We start from the raw sequence: 18,043 nt of genomic DNA on the forward strand, positions 1-18,043 counted from the left end.
AAAGAACCATCCAAGCTCTGAGACTGAGGTTGGGCACTACCGGGACACAACCCATTCTCACTCCTTACCCTTAAAGACAGGACTTGAGGCCCTACAACCCTCTCACTACTACAGGACCTAGTTGGGCTACTCTGAGCCACTTCCACCACACTGGGTTTGAAGATACCTGAACCACTCCTCTTGGGATCACTCCTCAATGCCTTTCCAGACCCCCTGGACTCCACCAAAAGGTCTGCCTTCAATGTGAGCTCACTGCGGTCAGAGAACTCACTCTCCAACAGGTGTTGGCATAGCTCTGGAAAACAGGGACTTACAATATGCTCTCCCCCAATTGGATCACACAGCGCCCTGGTAGGGTTGACCAAACTATCCTTCACCTCACCATCCAGTGCCTCGCACACGTACTCCACACCACTCTCCTGAGACTGACAAGACACTATCTGACTGTCTCTGTCACACAACCCACACTCTTCTGGGCGGTCTCCACACTCACATACCGGGACTTCAATGTTGGGGGAACCCCTCTCCCTGCACCTCTCATCTAGAGTCAGTAGAGTGTCCCTCCCACCACTAGGACCATGAACCCCTGCGCCAGTTACCCTATTCCCTTCAGGGATACTGCACACTACTGGAGCTACCTCATGCCCTTGAACCTCCTGGTGTATGTTAACCCCCTCCTTCACGTCAGGTGCCACATCTCTGGGTGTGCGTACTACTCTCTCAGCACTAGAAAATTCAATATTGCTGCCCCCATCTGAGCTGGATTCCTCCTCCCACTCAGAAAAGCTCAATCTCTGAGCTACGCTCATTTCTTCTTGCTGGGCTGAGACACTCATGGCCTCAAGCCTCTCGAGCTCCATATCATATTTCCTCATTATAAAGTCATGCTCCATTTGCATTTTCTTTTCTTCCAGAGCCAGCTTTTGGCTTTCTAGCTCCAATTGGCTTCTTATTTCCAGCTCTGCCAACTTCCTTTCATGATCCCTGGTGGCCTGTCTGTCTGCCAGCTCCTCTGGCGACAGGCCTCTGCCAAAACTGTGAACGCTTTCCGCTGGTTTCAATGGTGTAACTTCCTTAGTTGCACCCCTTGATTCAATCAAGGCTTTCAGCGCCTTGTAGAGATCTGATTTGTTCTTGCATCCTGCATGTGGAACCTTTAGCTTCCTGCAGAAGTGCTTGAGTTCAGTTTTCTTGTAGCTATCCAGTTTTGACTCATCCCATTCCATCTCTCCTACTTCAGAGGTTTCAGGGGTCGTTTTATCAATGCTGTTTGGACCAGGCATGACTCCAAACACAAGGGATCTTCTTTCTTGGCAAGCAAAATTAAATTTAAAAAGTTCTGTGGCTTAAGCTACTGGACTGTCCTCACGGTGCAATGGCTAGTAATCACTGCGCAGACACCAAAAATGCAAATCCGTATATCCTCACCGCTGCCACCAATGTTAGAATCTGGGGTCTCTGGTTGGCGCAGGTATGCACTTGCGACAAGCTGGGACCCTTTCCTTTAAGTCAGGGCGAAGGATTACTCTGGGAAAATAACCCCTGCTCACCCTCTAGGTAACGTGGCGCGAGCAGTCAGGCTAGATTCCAGAGGGCATTAGGTTAAGCATTCAAGATGTCCCACACAACAACCACCAACCCACCACACAGAGACACAAGACTGTATTTTTGTAAAAATAAACTCTTTATATAAAAGGTTTCTTCAAGCAGGCTTTAAAAATACAGTTCTTCACTTCAAAGTAGGTTCCAGTTACTTGTAATGCCTTTTCAGCAGTCCACAGTTCTTAAAATGGCAATTCTTGGTTGAAAATACACTTCTGTGAGGTCTGTGCGCTTCGTAGGGCCGTCGGTATGCTTCATACGTGTTTTTAGACGCGTCGTGCCGTTTCTCACGCTTCTCGCGTGAGCACGCGTACGAGGACTGAAGCCGTACGGACCGTACCCTCGTAGGTACACGTCGTACAAGTCCGGTACGCCTCTTGCCAAACCTCACGCTTCCCGCGTGAGCAACGTCTATATATTTCTAACGGGACGGACCGTACCTTCGCTGGGACGCTCCGTACAGCTGGTGCAACCCGTACCAAAGCTCACGCTTCATGCGTGAACAGCGTAGCGCGACGCCAGCGCTGGTACGGACCGTACGAAGGCAAGTACGGTTCGTACGAGGGCGCTTTCAATGCACAGTACCTGGGATCTTGGTAGGAAGTTCGTGGCGGCCTCAGCAGTCCTGCAAAGGGCGTCCCGCGTCGCGTTGCAGTCCCGGCTCTTTAGTGGACGGCGATGCTTCGTGGGGTGCTCGGGGATGTCTCGACACGCCACGAAGGTCGGAAGCAGGAGGGGCAGCTTAGGGGCGATTCTCAGCGCGTCGCGTTGTCGGCAGACACCAGGATCGGCGAACAGTGCACCTGGGTCCTCACTGTGGTCTCGGCGGCTCAGGGTCGCAGAGGCTCAGCGCTTGGACGCAGGTCGTCTCCCTTCACGTTGCGAGCTACGGCTCGAGGGGGCAGTTACTTGCTTTGGTCAGACCAGGCGGGCTGGTCGTCGCGGTGCTCACAGCAGCCCGGGCAGCCAGAAGTCACGGTGCTCAGCGAGATGGGGCACACAGGTTCTCTGGGGTCAGCGTTGCAGGGTCACCCACAGCAGCTTCCTCTTCTTCCAGGGGAAAAGTAGCGCCCACTGTTCCTGGGGCGCAGTTCAGGGGGTAAGTTCACACGCAAGCCCTTGGAGATTGTTTGTAAAGCACAAGTTGAATAAAAGTCTTTTCTTCAGTCTTTTCCTCTCCTTCCAGCAGCAAGGCACCCACCACAGGCCAGTCTCTCAGGCTTAGAGACAGTACTCCTCCATGCAGCTTTCCCAGGTCCTTCTCTTTGGGCAGAGGTTCTTCTTGGCGCAAACAGGATCTGATTTCTTAGGAGCAGGGCTCCTTCTTTTATAGCAAGTTTCTTTTGTTCTTTGTAGCCAGGGGGCCTGTGCCTGGCTCAGTCCGGTTTTGGAGCACTTTGTTGTGGTGACTCTGCTCTTTCCTTTCAGTGCAGCAGGGCAGAGACATCAGCCGCTCCACAGGGGGCGGAGTCAGCATTGTGGTGGCAGAGCAAAGGTCTATTCACAGTCAAGGTGTACTCCTCCCACCCATCCTGGTGTAATCTCTCTACCCACCACCTGGCAGCCAACCTGTCTCCTGGAATTCCCCAGCCCTGCCCCTCACTGAACATAGGCAGCACACACACACACACAGCAGAGGCAGACTGAAATGGCTAAGCAAGTAAATACGAACTTTCTAAAAGTAGTATTTACAAACACAGTATATTAAAATAAACTTTACTAAAAGAAGTATTTTATTATTCTGAGTTCAGGCATACTAAACTTGACTTTCTACCATGCTCTCTGAGTCCGCTGGGATCATAGAGTGTAATATTTCCAGCAGCCCATTCTGGCCTATGGAGAGCAGGTAGCTTTCAATAGTGAAAAACGAAAATGGCTGTAATTCACTATTAGGACATGCCACACACATCAGGGCATGTCCTACCTTATGCCTACAATGCACCCTGCCCTTGGGCCTACCAGAGGGGTGACTAATATGTAGTTAAGGAAAGGTTTTAGGGATTGGCAAGCAGGTGCACTTGCGCAGTCAGCATGACAGTACCAGACTGCACGCAGGTTCTGCAGTGGCAGACCCTAGACGCATTTTACTAGGCCGCTTCTGTGGGTGGCACAACCAGTGCTGCAAGCCCACCAGCAGCATTTGTATTTACAAGCCCTGGCACTCCTGGTGCACTTTACTAGGGGCTGATAGTAAACCAAATAAGCCAAACATGGACACCAATGAACATCAACATTTTACCATAGGGAGCGCATATGCACCTTAGCACTGATCAGCAGTGGTAAGGGGCCCAGAGTCATAAAACAGCCTACAACAGGTCAGAAAAAATACAGGAGGAAGGCAAAAAGTTTAGGGATGACCCTGCAAAAAGGGCCAAGTCCAACAGGAGGCATGGCGAGAGGTGTAGTTTTTGGTGTGGTACTACCGAGAGTTGCAGTAGCGTGGTGTTCCACGGTTGTCTGGCCCACGTTGGAGCCACTAGGATTAGTGTGAGGGAGTGTTGCTGTAACTTCCGCACTACTAATGGAATGAGTGGGAGAGGCAGAAAAGCGTACGCAAATCTGCCTGGCTAGTCCATCCATATCGCATTGCCTTTGGACAATGGGTGTGGGTATCTGGTGGCGAAGCTTGGGTATTTTGTGTTTTCGTGGGTGGCGAACAGGTCTATCTGTGGATGCCCCCACATTTGGAAGTACGGATGAAGAACCTGTGGGTGAAGTTTCCACTCGTGGATCTGTTGTATGTGTCTGCTGAGCAGATCTGCTATTGTATTCTGGACTCCTGGGACATGTTGAGCTAGGAGAAAGATTTTGTGGGGACTTTCCCATCTCCATATGCTTTGTGCTAATTGAGAGAGCTGTGGAGAGTGTGTGCCGCCTTGTTTTTTAATGTAATACATGGCCGTCATGTTGTCTGTGCGAATGAGGACTGCTTTGCCTGAAATTTGTGCTAGAAAGGATTTCAGGGCTAGAAAGATTGCTAGCAACTCCAGATAGTTGATGTGGAGTAACTTTTGTTGCGGTGTTCATGTGCCCTGCACTGTGAGGTGTAATAGATGAGCTCCCCAGCCGGAGAGCGATGCACCTGTTGTGAGTATTATTTGGTGAACCGGGTCCAGGAACGGTCGACCCTTGGAAAGGTTCGTGGTGTTCCACCACTGCAGAGAGCGATGGGTGCGACCGTCTACCAACACCAGATCTGTCAGTTTGCCCTGGGCCTGGTTACATTGGTGTGCTAAGCACTCTTGGAGTGGACGCATCTGGAGTCTTGCGTGGGGCACTATGAAAATGCAAGAGGCCATCATCCCTATTAGCTACATAAATACTCGTGCTGGAAGGGAGTGTTGAGCTATGAATTTGTGTCGCAGAGCCTGAATGCTTGCAATCCTGGCAGGATTGGGGTAGGCTATTGCTTTTGAGGTGTTTATAGTGGCACCGAGGTATTGTTTTATGTGGGATGGTGTTAGGTGGGACTTTTGGTGGTTGACCGTGAAGCCCAGTTGGTGAAGTAGTTTTATTGTAGTGGCAGTGTGGCGTACAGATTGGTTGTAGGATGTGGCTTTTATTAGCCAGTCGTCCAAGTATGGGAAGACATGAATGTGCTGTCTTCTGAGGTGTGCCGCCACTACCGTTAGGCACTTGGTGAATACCCTTGGTGCTGTTGTGACCCTGAATGGGAGCACTTTGAACTGATAGTGTTGCCCGTCCACTACAAATCGGAGGTACTTTCTGTGAGCATGGTGTACTGGAATGTGAAAGTATGCATCTTTCAAGTCCAGTGTGGTGAGGAAGTCGTTGTGGGAGAGGAGCTGAGGTACCTGCTGAAGCGTTACCATGTGAAAATGGTCTGAATGTATGTATGCGTTTAGGGGTCTGAGATCTAGAATAGGTCGTAGCGTCTCGTCCCTTTTTGGTATCAGAAAATATAGGGAGTAGACTCCAAAATTTTGTTGGTTGATGGGAACTTGTTCTATTGCCTGTTTTTGTAGGAGGGAGTTTACCTCCTGTTTTAGCAATGTGGAATGTTCTTGTGACATTGGGCGTTGCTTGGGCGGAATGTTTGGGGGGGTAGATGTTAATTCGAGACAGTACCCTGATCGAACAATTTGTAACACCCATTTGTCTGAGGTGATGTCCTCCCAGACATGAAGGAAATTTTGTAGTCTGCCCCCGACCGGAGTGGAATGGTCTGGGGGGAGCGGGGGAAAGTCATTGGGTAGGTGGTGTGGTAGAGCGGGCGGTATTGGTTTTGCCTCTGCCCTTATTGTTGTTGCCTCTATAGCCGCCTCTTTGATACCCCTTTGTGAAGGTGGACTGAGTGGGGGATTTGTACGAAGTGGATGCACTATCGGAGGAGTAGCCTCTAGAGGTACTTCGAAAGGAAGAGCGGCGAAAAGAGCGCCTGGGAGTATGTGACTGCAGCGCTCCCAGTGATTTGGCTGTATCTGTCTCCTTTTTCATTTTCTCCAAGGCCTCGTCTACCTTTGGACCGAATAGGTGTTCTTGGTCAAAGGGATGATTTAAAATGGAGGCCTATACTTCAGGTTTGAAACCTGAAATTCTTAACCAAGCGTGGCGACGGAGAAGGACGCTAGTGTTGATGGCCCTGGAGGCTGTGTCCGCTGCATCTAAGGCACAACGTATAGAGGTGTTAGTTATTGTTTTACCCTCTTGTATTAATTCGTGGGCCCTGTTCTTGTATTTGTCTGGTAGATGGTGCATGATAGATTCTAATTCATCATAGTGCGCCCTGTCGTATCTGGCTAATAGCGCCTGGGTGTTAGCTATACGCCAAATATTAGCTGCTTGGGGCGCAGTGCGCTTCCCTGACGCGTCCAGTAGCTTTGACTCTTTGTCAGGTGATGGTGCTTCACCTGACGCTTGGGAGTTTGACCTTTTTTTTGCAGTGGAAACCACTAGGGAATCCAATGGTGGTGGTGCTTTGATATAGGCAGGATCTGTAGGGGCAGACTTATACTTTTTTTTCAATGCGTGGGTTAATGACCCTGGCTCTGACTGGGTCCTTAAAAACCTCTGGCGCATGTTTTATGACCCCCTTCAGCATAGGTAGTATGGATGTCGACCTATGTGAGGTATCAAAAGTGTCGAGGAGGAAGTCTTCCTCTACTGGGTCGGTGTGTAACTCTACCCCATGATAATGTGCTGCCCTTTGGAGCAAGTGTTGGATACCCAGGGAGTCTTCTGGTGGAGATGGCCTGGAAGGGTAAAGGTCATCTTGCGGGACATCTGGAATGTCTGGATTATTGTAATTGTCCCATGGGTCCGGAGATCCTGTAGGGGTGGGGTCTTGGGGCACATCCCCTGGATCTTGATATGGGTCCCCCTGATCATCGTCATCTGGAGACGGGGTCGGGGAGCGATGAGGTGTAGGAGGAGAAGGCGGAGGGGGTGGAGGTGGAGGTGGAGGAGGAGAGGAAGGTAGAGGAGGTGGGGAAGGTACTCTGAAAGGGGAAGTAGCAGAGTCCTTCCTCTTTGGAGGTGGAGGTGGAGTTGGCTTATCTAATTGTCTCTTTTTGGAAGAGAGTGCCAAATGTCCAGTCTTTGGATCCTTAGTAAGAGTTTTTTGTAAAGGATCAGGTGTAAATAGTTCTTGTGACAGTATTCGGTCCGTCGGCGTCGAAAAGTTCGGAGCCGATGACTTTTTTGGCTTGGGAACCTCCTGTTTCTTGGTCGGCGCCGAGATGGGCTTCGGCGCGGAAGTGTGGGTGCCGAGGGCTTTATGGAATTTGGTCGGCACCGAAGATGCCGTCGGCACGGAGGTGCTGGGTTTCGACCCCGAGGCCTTTGGTGCGGGGCTCGGTGTCGATGTGGAGGCCGGTTTAGCTTTCGTTGCCGAAGTGTGCCTATCGGTACCGCTGATGGGCTGGCTCGCGCCCGAGCCGCCGGAAGGCTTGTGCTGCTTCTTCACCGGGCCCGAAGGTGGGGTGTGTGAAGCGGTGTCTGTGGTTCTGCCCGGGCCCGAAGGCGAAGGCGTGACCAAAGCCTTTTTGGGTGTCGGCAGGGGTGTGGAAAGGGGTATATCACTCACGACCCTCTGCGCCGGTGTGATGTCCTCCAGGTCTGAGTCGGTGGCCTCGGAAGCACTGAGTTCTTCGATGTGCTGCTGTCCAGGATTTTCGACGTCGTCTCCGAAGATGTCGACTGGAACGGAGGTCGAGGAGTGCGCCATGTTGCGTCTGGCTCTTCGGTCTCGAATAGTCTTTTTGGATATAAAAGACTTGCACGCCGGACAGTCTCTGGCCTCGTGTTCAGGGGAGAGGCATAGGTTGCACACCTCATGAAGGTCGGTGTGGGGGAATTTGGACCCACATCGAGGGCACTTTTTGAATGGAGTTCTTTCCATCAGCCGGGACCGGAGCTTGGATGGGCCCGAAGGCCGCCGTCGACGACCGGAACCGGAGATTCGTCATAGTAGAAGGTGATTGTCGAAGGTATCGAAAACAATACCGCGATGTGAGCGAGGATTCCGCTTCGATCGTCGAACTGGAAGTGTTCGAACCGGAGCGTGAAGATTACATCCGGATGGAGCCGAAGCCCATGCGCAGTATGATCCAAAGGAGGAGTCACCGATCCCGTGACTTCCAAAGACTTTCCAAGGGAAAAACTAACTGCAAACATCCGGGCCCAACACCAGATGGCGATCTATGCAAAGGTGTACAATCTGCAGCTCATATGCCTCGAACATACTGTTTGGTAGAGGAGACCATGGCTGGACTGGTCAAAAGTCTCAAACTTCCATGATGATAATAGCTTGGAAGGGTTAGTAGTAACATTTCTGAACAGAATAAAATGGAATCATAAAGTTACTACTGTCACCATGTTCCTACCCTGCTAGACACTCTGGGGGCGGAGTATGAGGAAGGTGTGTGTATATAAAACTTTACGCACATCATACGAATATGAGATATCATTAAGGCATAAGGATTTTAATACTTGCTTGTAAGGATAATGTTACTTACCCAGTAAGCATCTGTTCTTGACATGTAGAGCTGTAGATTCACATGCTTTGCATACTCCTGCCATCTAGTGTTGGGTACTTTTTTCTGTTATGTTATATTAAATTATACTTATAAAGTGCCAAATCACCAGGAGGTCTCTAAGCGCTACAGCATAGATCAAGAGGTTGGGAATCCTTTAGTCCAACTGTACTCAGCACACAATAGGGTAGAGTTATCCGAACGCCTCAGTGAACAAAATGGTCTTAAGTTTCCTCTGAAACGGGAGTAAGATGGCTTACTTGCGCATACTGTCCGGCAGCTTGTTCCAGATCTGGGGGATGATGACTGAGAAGGCCCGTCCCCCCAAGGTAGCTCTATTGAAACGTGGGCAAGCCAACAAGCTAGACTCGATGACCGGTGACAGCGTCCAGGCACATAAGGCCTCAGACGGTCTTTGATGTAATTGGACGCCTCTCCATACTGTGCTTTATGGGCAATGCACAGACCCTTAAACCTGATCCTTTGCTTGATAGGAAGCAAGTGTAGCTGTTGTAGGAGGGGGTTGGCATGTGCTCTTCTTGGCAATTTATAAATCAGCCTTGCTGCATCATTTAAAACCACCAGAAATTTCCCCAGAAGTTTATCAGGAAGCCCAGTGTAAAATGTGTTGCCGTAGTCCAAGAGTGATAAGATTAATGTTGTCACGACAGCCCGCATGGTGGAGAATGACAACAGGGTCACAAGTTTCCAGAGTTGCTGCCTCAGACCGATACAGCTCCCCACTACAGCAGACACCTGGCTATTTAGGGTTAATCCAGTGTCCAGCTTGATACCCAGGCTCTTCACGACAGGCACTGGTATTGGGGTGGTGCCCAGCTCTTGAGGCCAAAATAGGCTGGACCAGGGCGAGACCCCTGTGGTAAGAGCAAGCACTTCTGTTTTGTCAGGGTTCACCTTCAGTGGGCTTAAGGTCATCCTATTCATAGTGAACCGGAGAATACTCTGAACATTAAGCTGTGCCTGGGGGGAGTCATCAATTCGCACAATTAACTGGGTGTCATCGGCGTAATTAAACACCTGACAATTTGCTTTAGCCAGTACTTCTACCAGAGGCTGAAGGTAAATATTAAATACCAGAGGGGACAATGCAGAGCCCTGTGGGTCCCCCATCGTAAGCTGCCCTGCCTAGACGTGCATTTTCCTAGTAGGACTTTTTGAGACCGATCCTCCAGGAAGGAAGTAATCCATTGGAGGACCGTCCCAGTAACTCCCAGCCGCCGGACATGGGCTAGCAGCTGCACATGTTTCACTGTGTCAAATGCGGCTGAGAGATCTAATAAAATCAGTGCTGAGGGATTCTTCTTGTCAGCTGCAAGCCGCAAGTCATCCAGCACTGAGAGCATCACCAGTTCAGTACTGATTATAAGCCCTGAACCCAGCTTGCTGAGTGTGTAGCAGCTGATGTTCTTTCGTGATGGAGGAAAGAACTCTAAGTACGTGTTGCTCGAGGACTTTAGTCAGAAAAGGAAGTCTAGAAATTGGTCGGATATTTTTTGGATTCCTAATGTGCGCCCATGCTTTTTTCAGCAATGGGATCACCATGGCTTCCTTAAATTTGTGTGGTACCTTTCCTGTCGCCAAATAAAGATTTAATAGGGACATCACCTCTGGTTCTACCACTGGGATAATCATTTTAAACACCCTAGGAGGACAGGGATCTTCTGGTGACCCAGATTTTACTTTGGCCACAATGTGGGCTAAATTGTTTGATTCGAGCACAGGAAAAACAGAGAGAGGGGCTCTGAAAGTCAGGCGGGTCCACTACTGACAGGGAGCAGGGGTTAATGCGGGGATTGCATATTTCAGTAACAATATCTTTGACCTTGGCTAGAAAGAAGTCCTGTACCTTTTTGCAGTCAGCCTTATTAGCGACCGTCCTAGGATCTTTCATTCGACTCAACTCCCTCAGTACGTTAAAGGTCTCTTTCTGAGTGTCTGTCGCTTCCCTGATCCTTGCTTCATAATGCGCAGATGGATGTTTGAAAGTTGTTTTTCTTCTAAGGAGTCTTTCCAGTCACGAGGTAATGTGACTCCTCCTTTCGGTGATAGCACGCATGGGCATCAACTCCATTGTTAGTTTGTTTTCCCGCAGAGGGTGAGAATGAAGTTAGTAAGTGTAGAATAGAGATGTCCATGCATATGTATGTAAACTAAGAACTGCAACAACTCCCGGAGACCAGGGAGGTAGGCTGTCGCATGTGAACCTGCAGCTCTACATACCAAGAACACATGCTTACTGGGTAAGTAACATTATCCGTTCGAGGCATGTGAGCTGTAGATCACATGCTTTGCATAGACTATACATCAGTATACCCCCAAAGCGGTGGCTAGCCTGTAGTTTTTGTAGTTGTTTGAAATAGTGTTTCAAGTACCACCTGGCCTATATTAGCTTGTTGCCTTGCTAACACATCTACACTATAGTGTTTGTTGAATGTGTGCGGTGTAGATCATGTTGCTGCCTTACCGATGTCAGCTAGGGGAATATTACCTAAGAAGGCCATAGTAGCCCCTATTTTGCGAGTGGAATGTGCTCTAGGGAGTATTAGCAAAGTTCTTTTTGCTTTCACACAACATGTCTGGATACATTTCACGATCCATCTTGCAATGCCTGATTTAGATATGGGATTGTCTTTGTGTGGCGGAGAAAAAGCAACAAAGAGCTGCTTTGTTTTGTGAAATTCTTTTGTTCTTTCCACGTAATATAATAGAGCTGTTCTAACATCAAGTGTGGGTGGAGCTCGTTCTGCTACAGAATCAGGTTGAGGAAAAATCACAGGTAACTCAACTGATTTATTGATATGAAAGGCAGAAACTACTTTAGGACGAAATTTAGGATTGGTTCGAAGAACCACTCTGTCTTTATGAAGCTGAAAGAAGGGCTCTTGTGTAGTTAATTCCTGGAGTTCACCAACTCTCCTTAGGGAAGTTATTGCTATGAGGAAAGCAACTTTTCATGAGAGGAGTTGTAACTGACATTTGTGCATTGGTTCAAATGGTGGACCCATCAGCCTTGTAAGGACTATGTTCAAGTTCAACGTTGGTGCAGGTGGGACTCTTGGCGGTATTACTCTTTTTAATCCTTCCATAAAGGCTTTAATTACCGGTACTCTGAATAGAGATAAGTGTTGTCTGTTTTTTAAGTATGCAGCTACTGCTCTTAGATGTAAGCAAATGAATGTGTAGGCTAGTCCAGATTGCTGTAAGTGTAACAGGTAACAGATGATGTTATGTACAGAAGCATCAAGAGGATTGATATTGTTATTGTTACAATAGATACCACACCGTTTCCATTTTACTGCATAACATTCCCTAGTAGAAGGCTTTCTAGTGTCTTTTAGGATATTCATACAGCCTGGGGGATTGGAAATAACCAAACTCTACGACCTCTGTAGCCAGATCGCCAGGTTGGGTTCTTTGGGATTTGGGTGCCTTGTTTCTCCATGGCTCTGAGAGAGGAGACTAGAGGTGAGATGCAGCTTTTGGTGCAGAACTACTGACAGCTCCAGCAGGGTGGTGAACCAGGGTTGATGTGCCCATGTGGGAGCTATGAGAATCAGTGTGAGGGATGTTTGCCTGAGCTTCCGAACTACCAGCGGAATGAGTGGGAGAAGCAGAAAAGCGTAAGCAAATATCCCTGACCAGTTCTTCCATAGGGCATTGCCTTTGGAGAGCGGGTGTGAGCATCTGGGAATGAAGCTTGGGCATTTTGCGTTTTGCTTTGTGGTGAACAGGTCTATGTGAGGAAATCCACATTCGTGGAAGTATGGGAGGAGAACCTGAGGAGGAAGTTTCCACTCGTGTGTTTTCTGCTTCTGTCTGCTGATAAGGTCTGAAATCTGATTGTTTATTCCTGGAAGATGTTCTGCCAGGAGATAAATCTTGTAGTGTATAGCCCATTTCCAAATGGTTTGTGTTAGGCGTGACAGTCGGAGAGAGTGTGTCACCCCCCGTTTTTGTATGTAGTACATAGCTGTCATGCCGTCCGTTCGGACTAGGACAGCTTTGCCTATGAGGCGAGTTTCAAAGGCTTTGAGCGCTAGAAACACTGCTAGTAGTTCTAGGTGATTTATATGAAGGCTTTTGTGCTTTAGGCTTCACAATCCTTGGATTGTGTGATTGTGTAAGTGAGCACCACTACCAGTGAGCGATGCGTCTGCTGCTAGCACTGTCTGTGGAACAGGGTCGATGAAGGGCCGCCCTTTGGATACATTTTGTGGGTTACACCACTGCAGAGAGCGATGGGTGTGGCCATCTACCAACACTAGATCGGTCAACTGACCTTGCGACTGGTTCCACTGATTTGCTAAGCATTCTTGCAGGGGGCGCATGTGAAGTCTTGCATGGGGAACAATCATGATGCAAGACACCATCATTCCTAGCAGTTGCATGAAGACTCTTGCTGGTAATGATTGGTTGGGCTGAAACTGAGGCAGTAGAGACTGAATACTGAGAATTCTGGCTGTATTGGGAGAGGCTAGAGCTCTCTGAGCGTCTATGGTGGCATCCAGGTAACTCTGTGTGTTGGAAGGCTGCAAATGGGATTGTGGCTGGAGAGTGTTGGAGACACTTCTGGTAAGTGCTGGTTTTGATGCGCCAGTCATCTAGGTATGGGAAGAAATGGGTGTGCTGTCTTCTCAGATGAGCTGCGACTACTGCCAGGCATTTGGTAAATACTCTGGGAGCAGTGGTGACTCCAAACGTTAGTACTTTGAATTGGTAATGTTGACCCGCTATCACAAATCTTAGATATTTACGATGAGCAGGGTGAATTGGAATGTGGAAATATGCATCTTTTATGTCTAGAGTAGACATGAAGTCGCCGTGCTGTAGGAGTGGGAGCACTTGTTGAAGTGTCACCATATGGGAATGTTCTGACAGTATGTAGAGGTTTAGTTCTCTGAGGTCTAGAATAGGTCTCAAGGAGCTGTCCTTTTTGGGAATTAGAGAATACATGGAGTATACGCCAGCCCCTTGATATTGCAATGGTACAGGCTTTATGGCTCTTTTTAGCAAAAGAGACTGGGCTTCTTGTTTGAGCAGGTGTAAATGTTCTGGTGACATTTAGTGAGAATGAGGTGGAATGTTTGGAGGATTGGTGGTAAGCTCCAAGACTTTTCTTTTTTCTGGGGAAGTTGGCAGGGCAGGGGGTCTTTGTTGCTCACGTGACCCCATCCTTGTGGCAATTCCTCAACGTCGAGGTCTATCTCGAGGTCTGAGTCCCACTCCTGGCCGGAGAAGACTTCTTCTTCCTCCGCCGCTGATGCCCCCACATCTTCTTGATCGGAATTTTCACCGAAGATGTCAGGTGTGTCTTCGATGCTTAGATGCTGCTTTTCTCGACGTCAGGCCCGACGATCACAAAGTGTTTTCTTCAATCTAATAGACTTGCAGACGTCACAGTCTTCCTCCTTGTGCTCTGGAGACAAGCAGAAGTTACACCCTTTCTATGAATCAGTGCACGGATACACCACGTGGCATGGGAGAAGTGGGAAACACATTTGAGTACAATACACTCGAGGTAGAGAGGGTAGCGCGTCAAGGGGAACCGAAAAACGGTTTCGAACCGGTGCACAACAACACACGTCCGAACCCGATGGTGGAAAAAAACAATCTAACAATGGAGGTAATGTCAATGCGCACCATCACCGAAAGGAGGAGTCAGTATATCTTGTGACTGGAAAGACTTCTTCGAAGAAAAACAACTTGCAAACATCCAGACCCAACACTAGATGGCAAGAGTATGCAAAGCATGTGATCTACAGCCCAAATGCTTCGGACAGAATATTTTTATGTTTCACAGCTCTGCTGAAGTTCAAGGTGAACATCTGGGTTCACCTCAGAACCTCTTAACCTGCTTAGTAGTTTTGTCAACATTAGAAGGTGAAGGAAGAAGGGGAGATGGCGATGAGGGCCTCCACAAGTAGGAAGAGGGGGCCTCGAAAGACAAAACCTCAGACTGCAGAGGACACCCAGAAGAAAGGCATCCTGAAGGCCCCCATGAAGACATAACAGAATCTTCCGGTCACCAGATAGCTGAAATGAGTGCTGGGCTTTCTTTTTACCTATCATTGTTTTCAGGTGTGTTAGTCTACTGGCTTGAATGGTGTAAACATTAAAACCAGCCAAATAATCTGTAAGGCTTTTAAAAAATGCTTAGACTGAGGTTACATGGAATGGATTAAGGTGCTGTAGGAATGTGATGCCAAAAAGAAACTGGGAGGGTGCATTGACCTCTGAGGAAAAGTTGGTGCAGGCTCCTGTCTGTAATTGTACGAACGTCCTAGTAGTAGGTCTTGCAACCCAGTTCAGGAATCCATAGGTCTGCCTTGTGAGTGCTAAAATCCATGCCATGGGTCCTGAGGTCCATCAGATTTCCTATAGGTCTTAGGTGTAACCTATGTGTGATAAGGTATTTTTTGTAAGCTATGAGGGACAGATGATAGACTCTGATCGTCCTGGGGGCTGGCTTTTGGGATCCGAGGGTAGCCTGGTGGATAAGGAGGTCCTGGTGACAGGCCTTTGGGTTCTGCTGGTTCTTTCTTGTGTCTACCTATTAGGCTACAAATGCAAATAATTTGACCCTGAGGTCCAGCGTGGTGTCTTGAAGCCCTACTGCTTCCATGGGCAGCATGCATTGCTAGGACAGTTCACCGATGCTCACCGCATAGTGGAATATATGGTTACTCCTGCTCCACCACAAGGTTCACCATTAATGAATGCTTACTGCTGGCCTCATTAATGAAAAACACTTTACTGGAGGCTGCTTTCTACTGGACAATACACACCCTTGTACTTGGTTATTGCTAATACTAGGGCAGTAAACATAGCTATGGTTTGCTACTGATGCTACAGGGTAGTACCTTCTTTTTGCAGCTGTACCATGTTTCTCCTATTGCTAATGGCTGTTGCCCTATCTCTCCCCCTAGGGTGGCTTAAGTGGTATGGCTGGGGACCCCTGCCCAGACGGCAATGGCTAAGGACTGTTGCTCCCAAGGTACCATGCCGTGCTATGGATGCTGACCTCTGTCCCCAAGGAAGAACCTGCAAGAATGATTGCCAAGGCAGCATGCATTGCCAGGGCTGTTGACATCTGTCTCAGGGCAGCACCTCTGCTAACTCTAAGGCATACTGTAGAGCTACGGCTGTTGACCTCTGCCCCCATGGCAGAACCTGCAACATTAGCTGGTGGCTACTGCCCCCGATGTATCACGCAGTGTGTCGTTCCTACAAGCCCAACTAGTGCTGTTGAGGTGAGATTGCCGCAGTCCTAAGGATGCAACTAGCAAGGATTCTCCTTTCATCCCTAGCAAGAAAGTTCAAACAAATTAAGCACCAAAGATTAGGCTATGCAAGAGCAAACAAAGAACTCAAGGTGGACAGCTCAGGAGGGGCTGGGAGCAATTTTTGAACTAGGCCTCCTGCGAAATGTGTGAAATCTCGCAAGATCGGTCGTCATTTTGGGTGCTGCTAGTATTTAAGCCACGCCCCATGCTTCAGTTGCCCTTGTTATCAAGAGACTCACCGAGAGAGGACCTCTGCTGAAACTATTCCGTTCAGGTGGAGACCACTCCTGGGAAATCGTTGCCGATCCCTCACCGACCAGGGACCTCTTGCGAGACTTCTGCAAACGAAAGAAAGACTAGATTTTAAAACCTGAATCCAACCTAAGGTAATAATGTGCTTGTGGTCATTGTTTTTTAAACTACTTACCCGATTGTAAAGAAGTGAAAAGTCTGCAAAAGAAAAGACAATTTTAAAGCGTATAATGAGAAAGGCTTATGTGTTGTAAGGGAATAAACAGAAAACGAGAGACATTTTAAAATTGTTATGCACAGGGCGTGGTTTACCAGCATACTAGAGTTTTAATATTCCTTAAGAGGGTTGGTGTTTTATGTTTAGGGTTAAGAGTCTTGTAAACAATTATTGTAATTGAATTAATATAGTTTCTTTGTTTGAGAAAACCCTGAGCGACCTGTTGAAATGATTTGAGGCTGTCGCCATATGGTCTGACGGGGAGGACCCAAGGTCTTTCTAAATTAGGAAGTTCAGGGCACTTTGGTATAAGGTGAAATAACCATTTGGGAATGAGAAAAGGGAGGCAGACAGTTTTGCCAGGATTGACTGAGGTAACAGCAAAAATGTTGATTGTCTCTTACCGCAAGTGAATGAAGTGCTTATTGATTAGCAGTCACGGAATCTCAGCTGCCTCCTGCAAGGCGTATGTGGTCTGTGTCTGGTTTGATTGGTCACAGCCATCATTTATATGTTAGCTCTTAGAAGAAATTCTTCTTCCTGTGGGCAAAAGTGATTTCCTCTTTCAATGGTTTAACTTTTTATGAGACAAGTTTAGGAATTGCAATAATTTGACCTTGAGTTGGGGATTAGTGCTTTAACAGGGTGATTAAAATCGTTTGTAGGGTGAGAGTTTAGAGCTGTCTGTCAGGACCCAATGATATTGGCACAATGAAGCCTGTGTTATGTTTGGTGATTGGGCTGGACTTATTGAGATTGGTGTAATGAAGCCTGTAATATGGTTGTTGATTGGGTGGGACTTATTGAGATTGGCGCAATGAAGCCTAGGTTATGGTTGGTGATTGGGCGGGATTTATTGTGAATTGTACAATGAACCCTGTGTTTTTTGGTGTATGCGCGTACTTATTCAGATTGGTACAATGACGCTTGTGTTGTGTTTGGCCTATGAGCGGGACATATTGAGATTGGCACAATAAAGCCTGTGTTATGGTTGTTGTTTGGGTGGGACTTGTTGAGATTAGCACAACAAAGCCTGTGTTATGGTTGTTGATTGGGCGGGACTTATTGGGATTGGTGTAATGAAGCCTGTAATAAGGTTCAACAGGTTTATTTCCAAACCAGCCTTTGTGTAAGAGTTTCCAGGGGTATCGGGTGATGTCAAATATTGTAATGGTACTTGTATATGGTGGCAGATTGAGTGATGATTATGCTTTGGGTGGCGTCAGAGTCACAAGTGTTTCTCAGATTCTTTATTCAGACCAGTATGTACTGTGTCAAGTCTAATAATAAATTCACTTTCTCATCAACTGAGTTTTGTTTCTTAGTCACCCTCTCTGATTTTTCATTACATTTGTTTAGTGCATGTGAATTTAAAATTTGGGGACAAAGTGTTGATTCCTTCTTTTATGGCTAATTTATCTTTTAGAAGTAGCCAGTGTATCAGAAGGATTCTTCTAATGATGTGGTGGTCATTATTGTAATTTGTAACGAATATTATTAGTTCATTGGATTGTAGTTGGTCCTAGGTTGTAAAAATTTGGTCCAGTCCATTGTCATTGCTGTGTTGAGAGGATCAACCGTTGACGTAGTTATTGAGTTGAAGTGATACTCTTGGTCTTTGCTGCAGTTTATTTTTGAACTTCAGAATCATCCATATTGGACATTTTGGATGA

General features: G+C 47.7%; 1 protein-coding gene across 2 annotated transcripts in view; it reads right to left on the reverse strand.

Annotated features, from left to right (window-relative positions):
- The window catches only part of LOC146830170 (uncharacterized), a 356,937-nt gene that overhangs the window by 82,163 nt on the left and 256,731 nt on the right, over positions 1 to 18,043 (reverse strand). For both annotated transcript variants that reach the window (XM_085604414.1, XM_085604413.1), the window contains 2 exons: positions 16,329 to 16,351; positions 16,141 to 16,239 (listed from right to left, as the gene is read on the reverse strand). In XM_085604414.1, coding sequence (XP_085460540.1) covers positions 16,141 to 16,239; positions 16,329 to 16,351 — 122 coding nt within the window. The remainder of the gene's footprint in view (positions 1 to 16,140; positions 16,240 to 16,328; positions 16,352 to 18,043) is intronic.

Source organism: Triturus cristatus, chromosome 5_1 (genome assembly GCF_964204655.1).
Source record: "Triturus cristatus chromosome 5_1, aTriCri1.1, whole genome shotgun sequence".
Classification (NCBI taxonomy): Eukaryota; Metazoa; Chordata; class Amphibia; order Caudata; family Salamandridae; genus Triturus; species Triturus cristatus.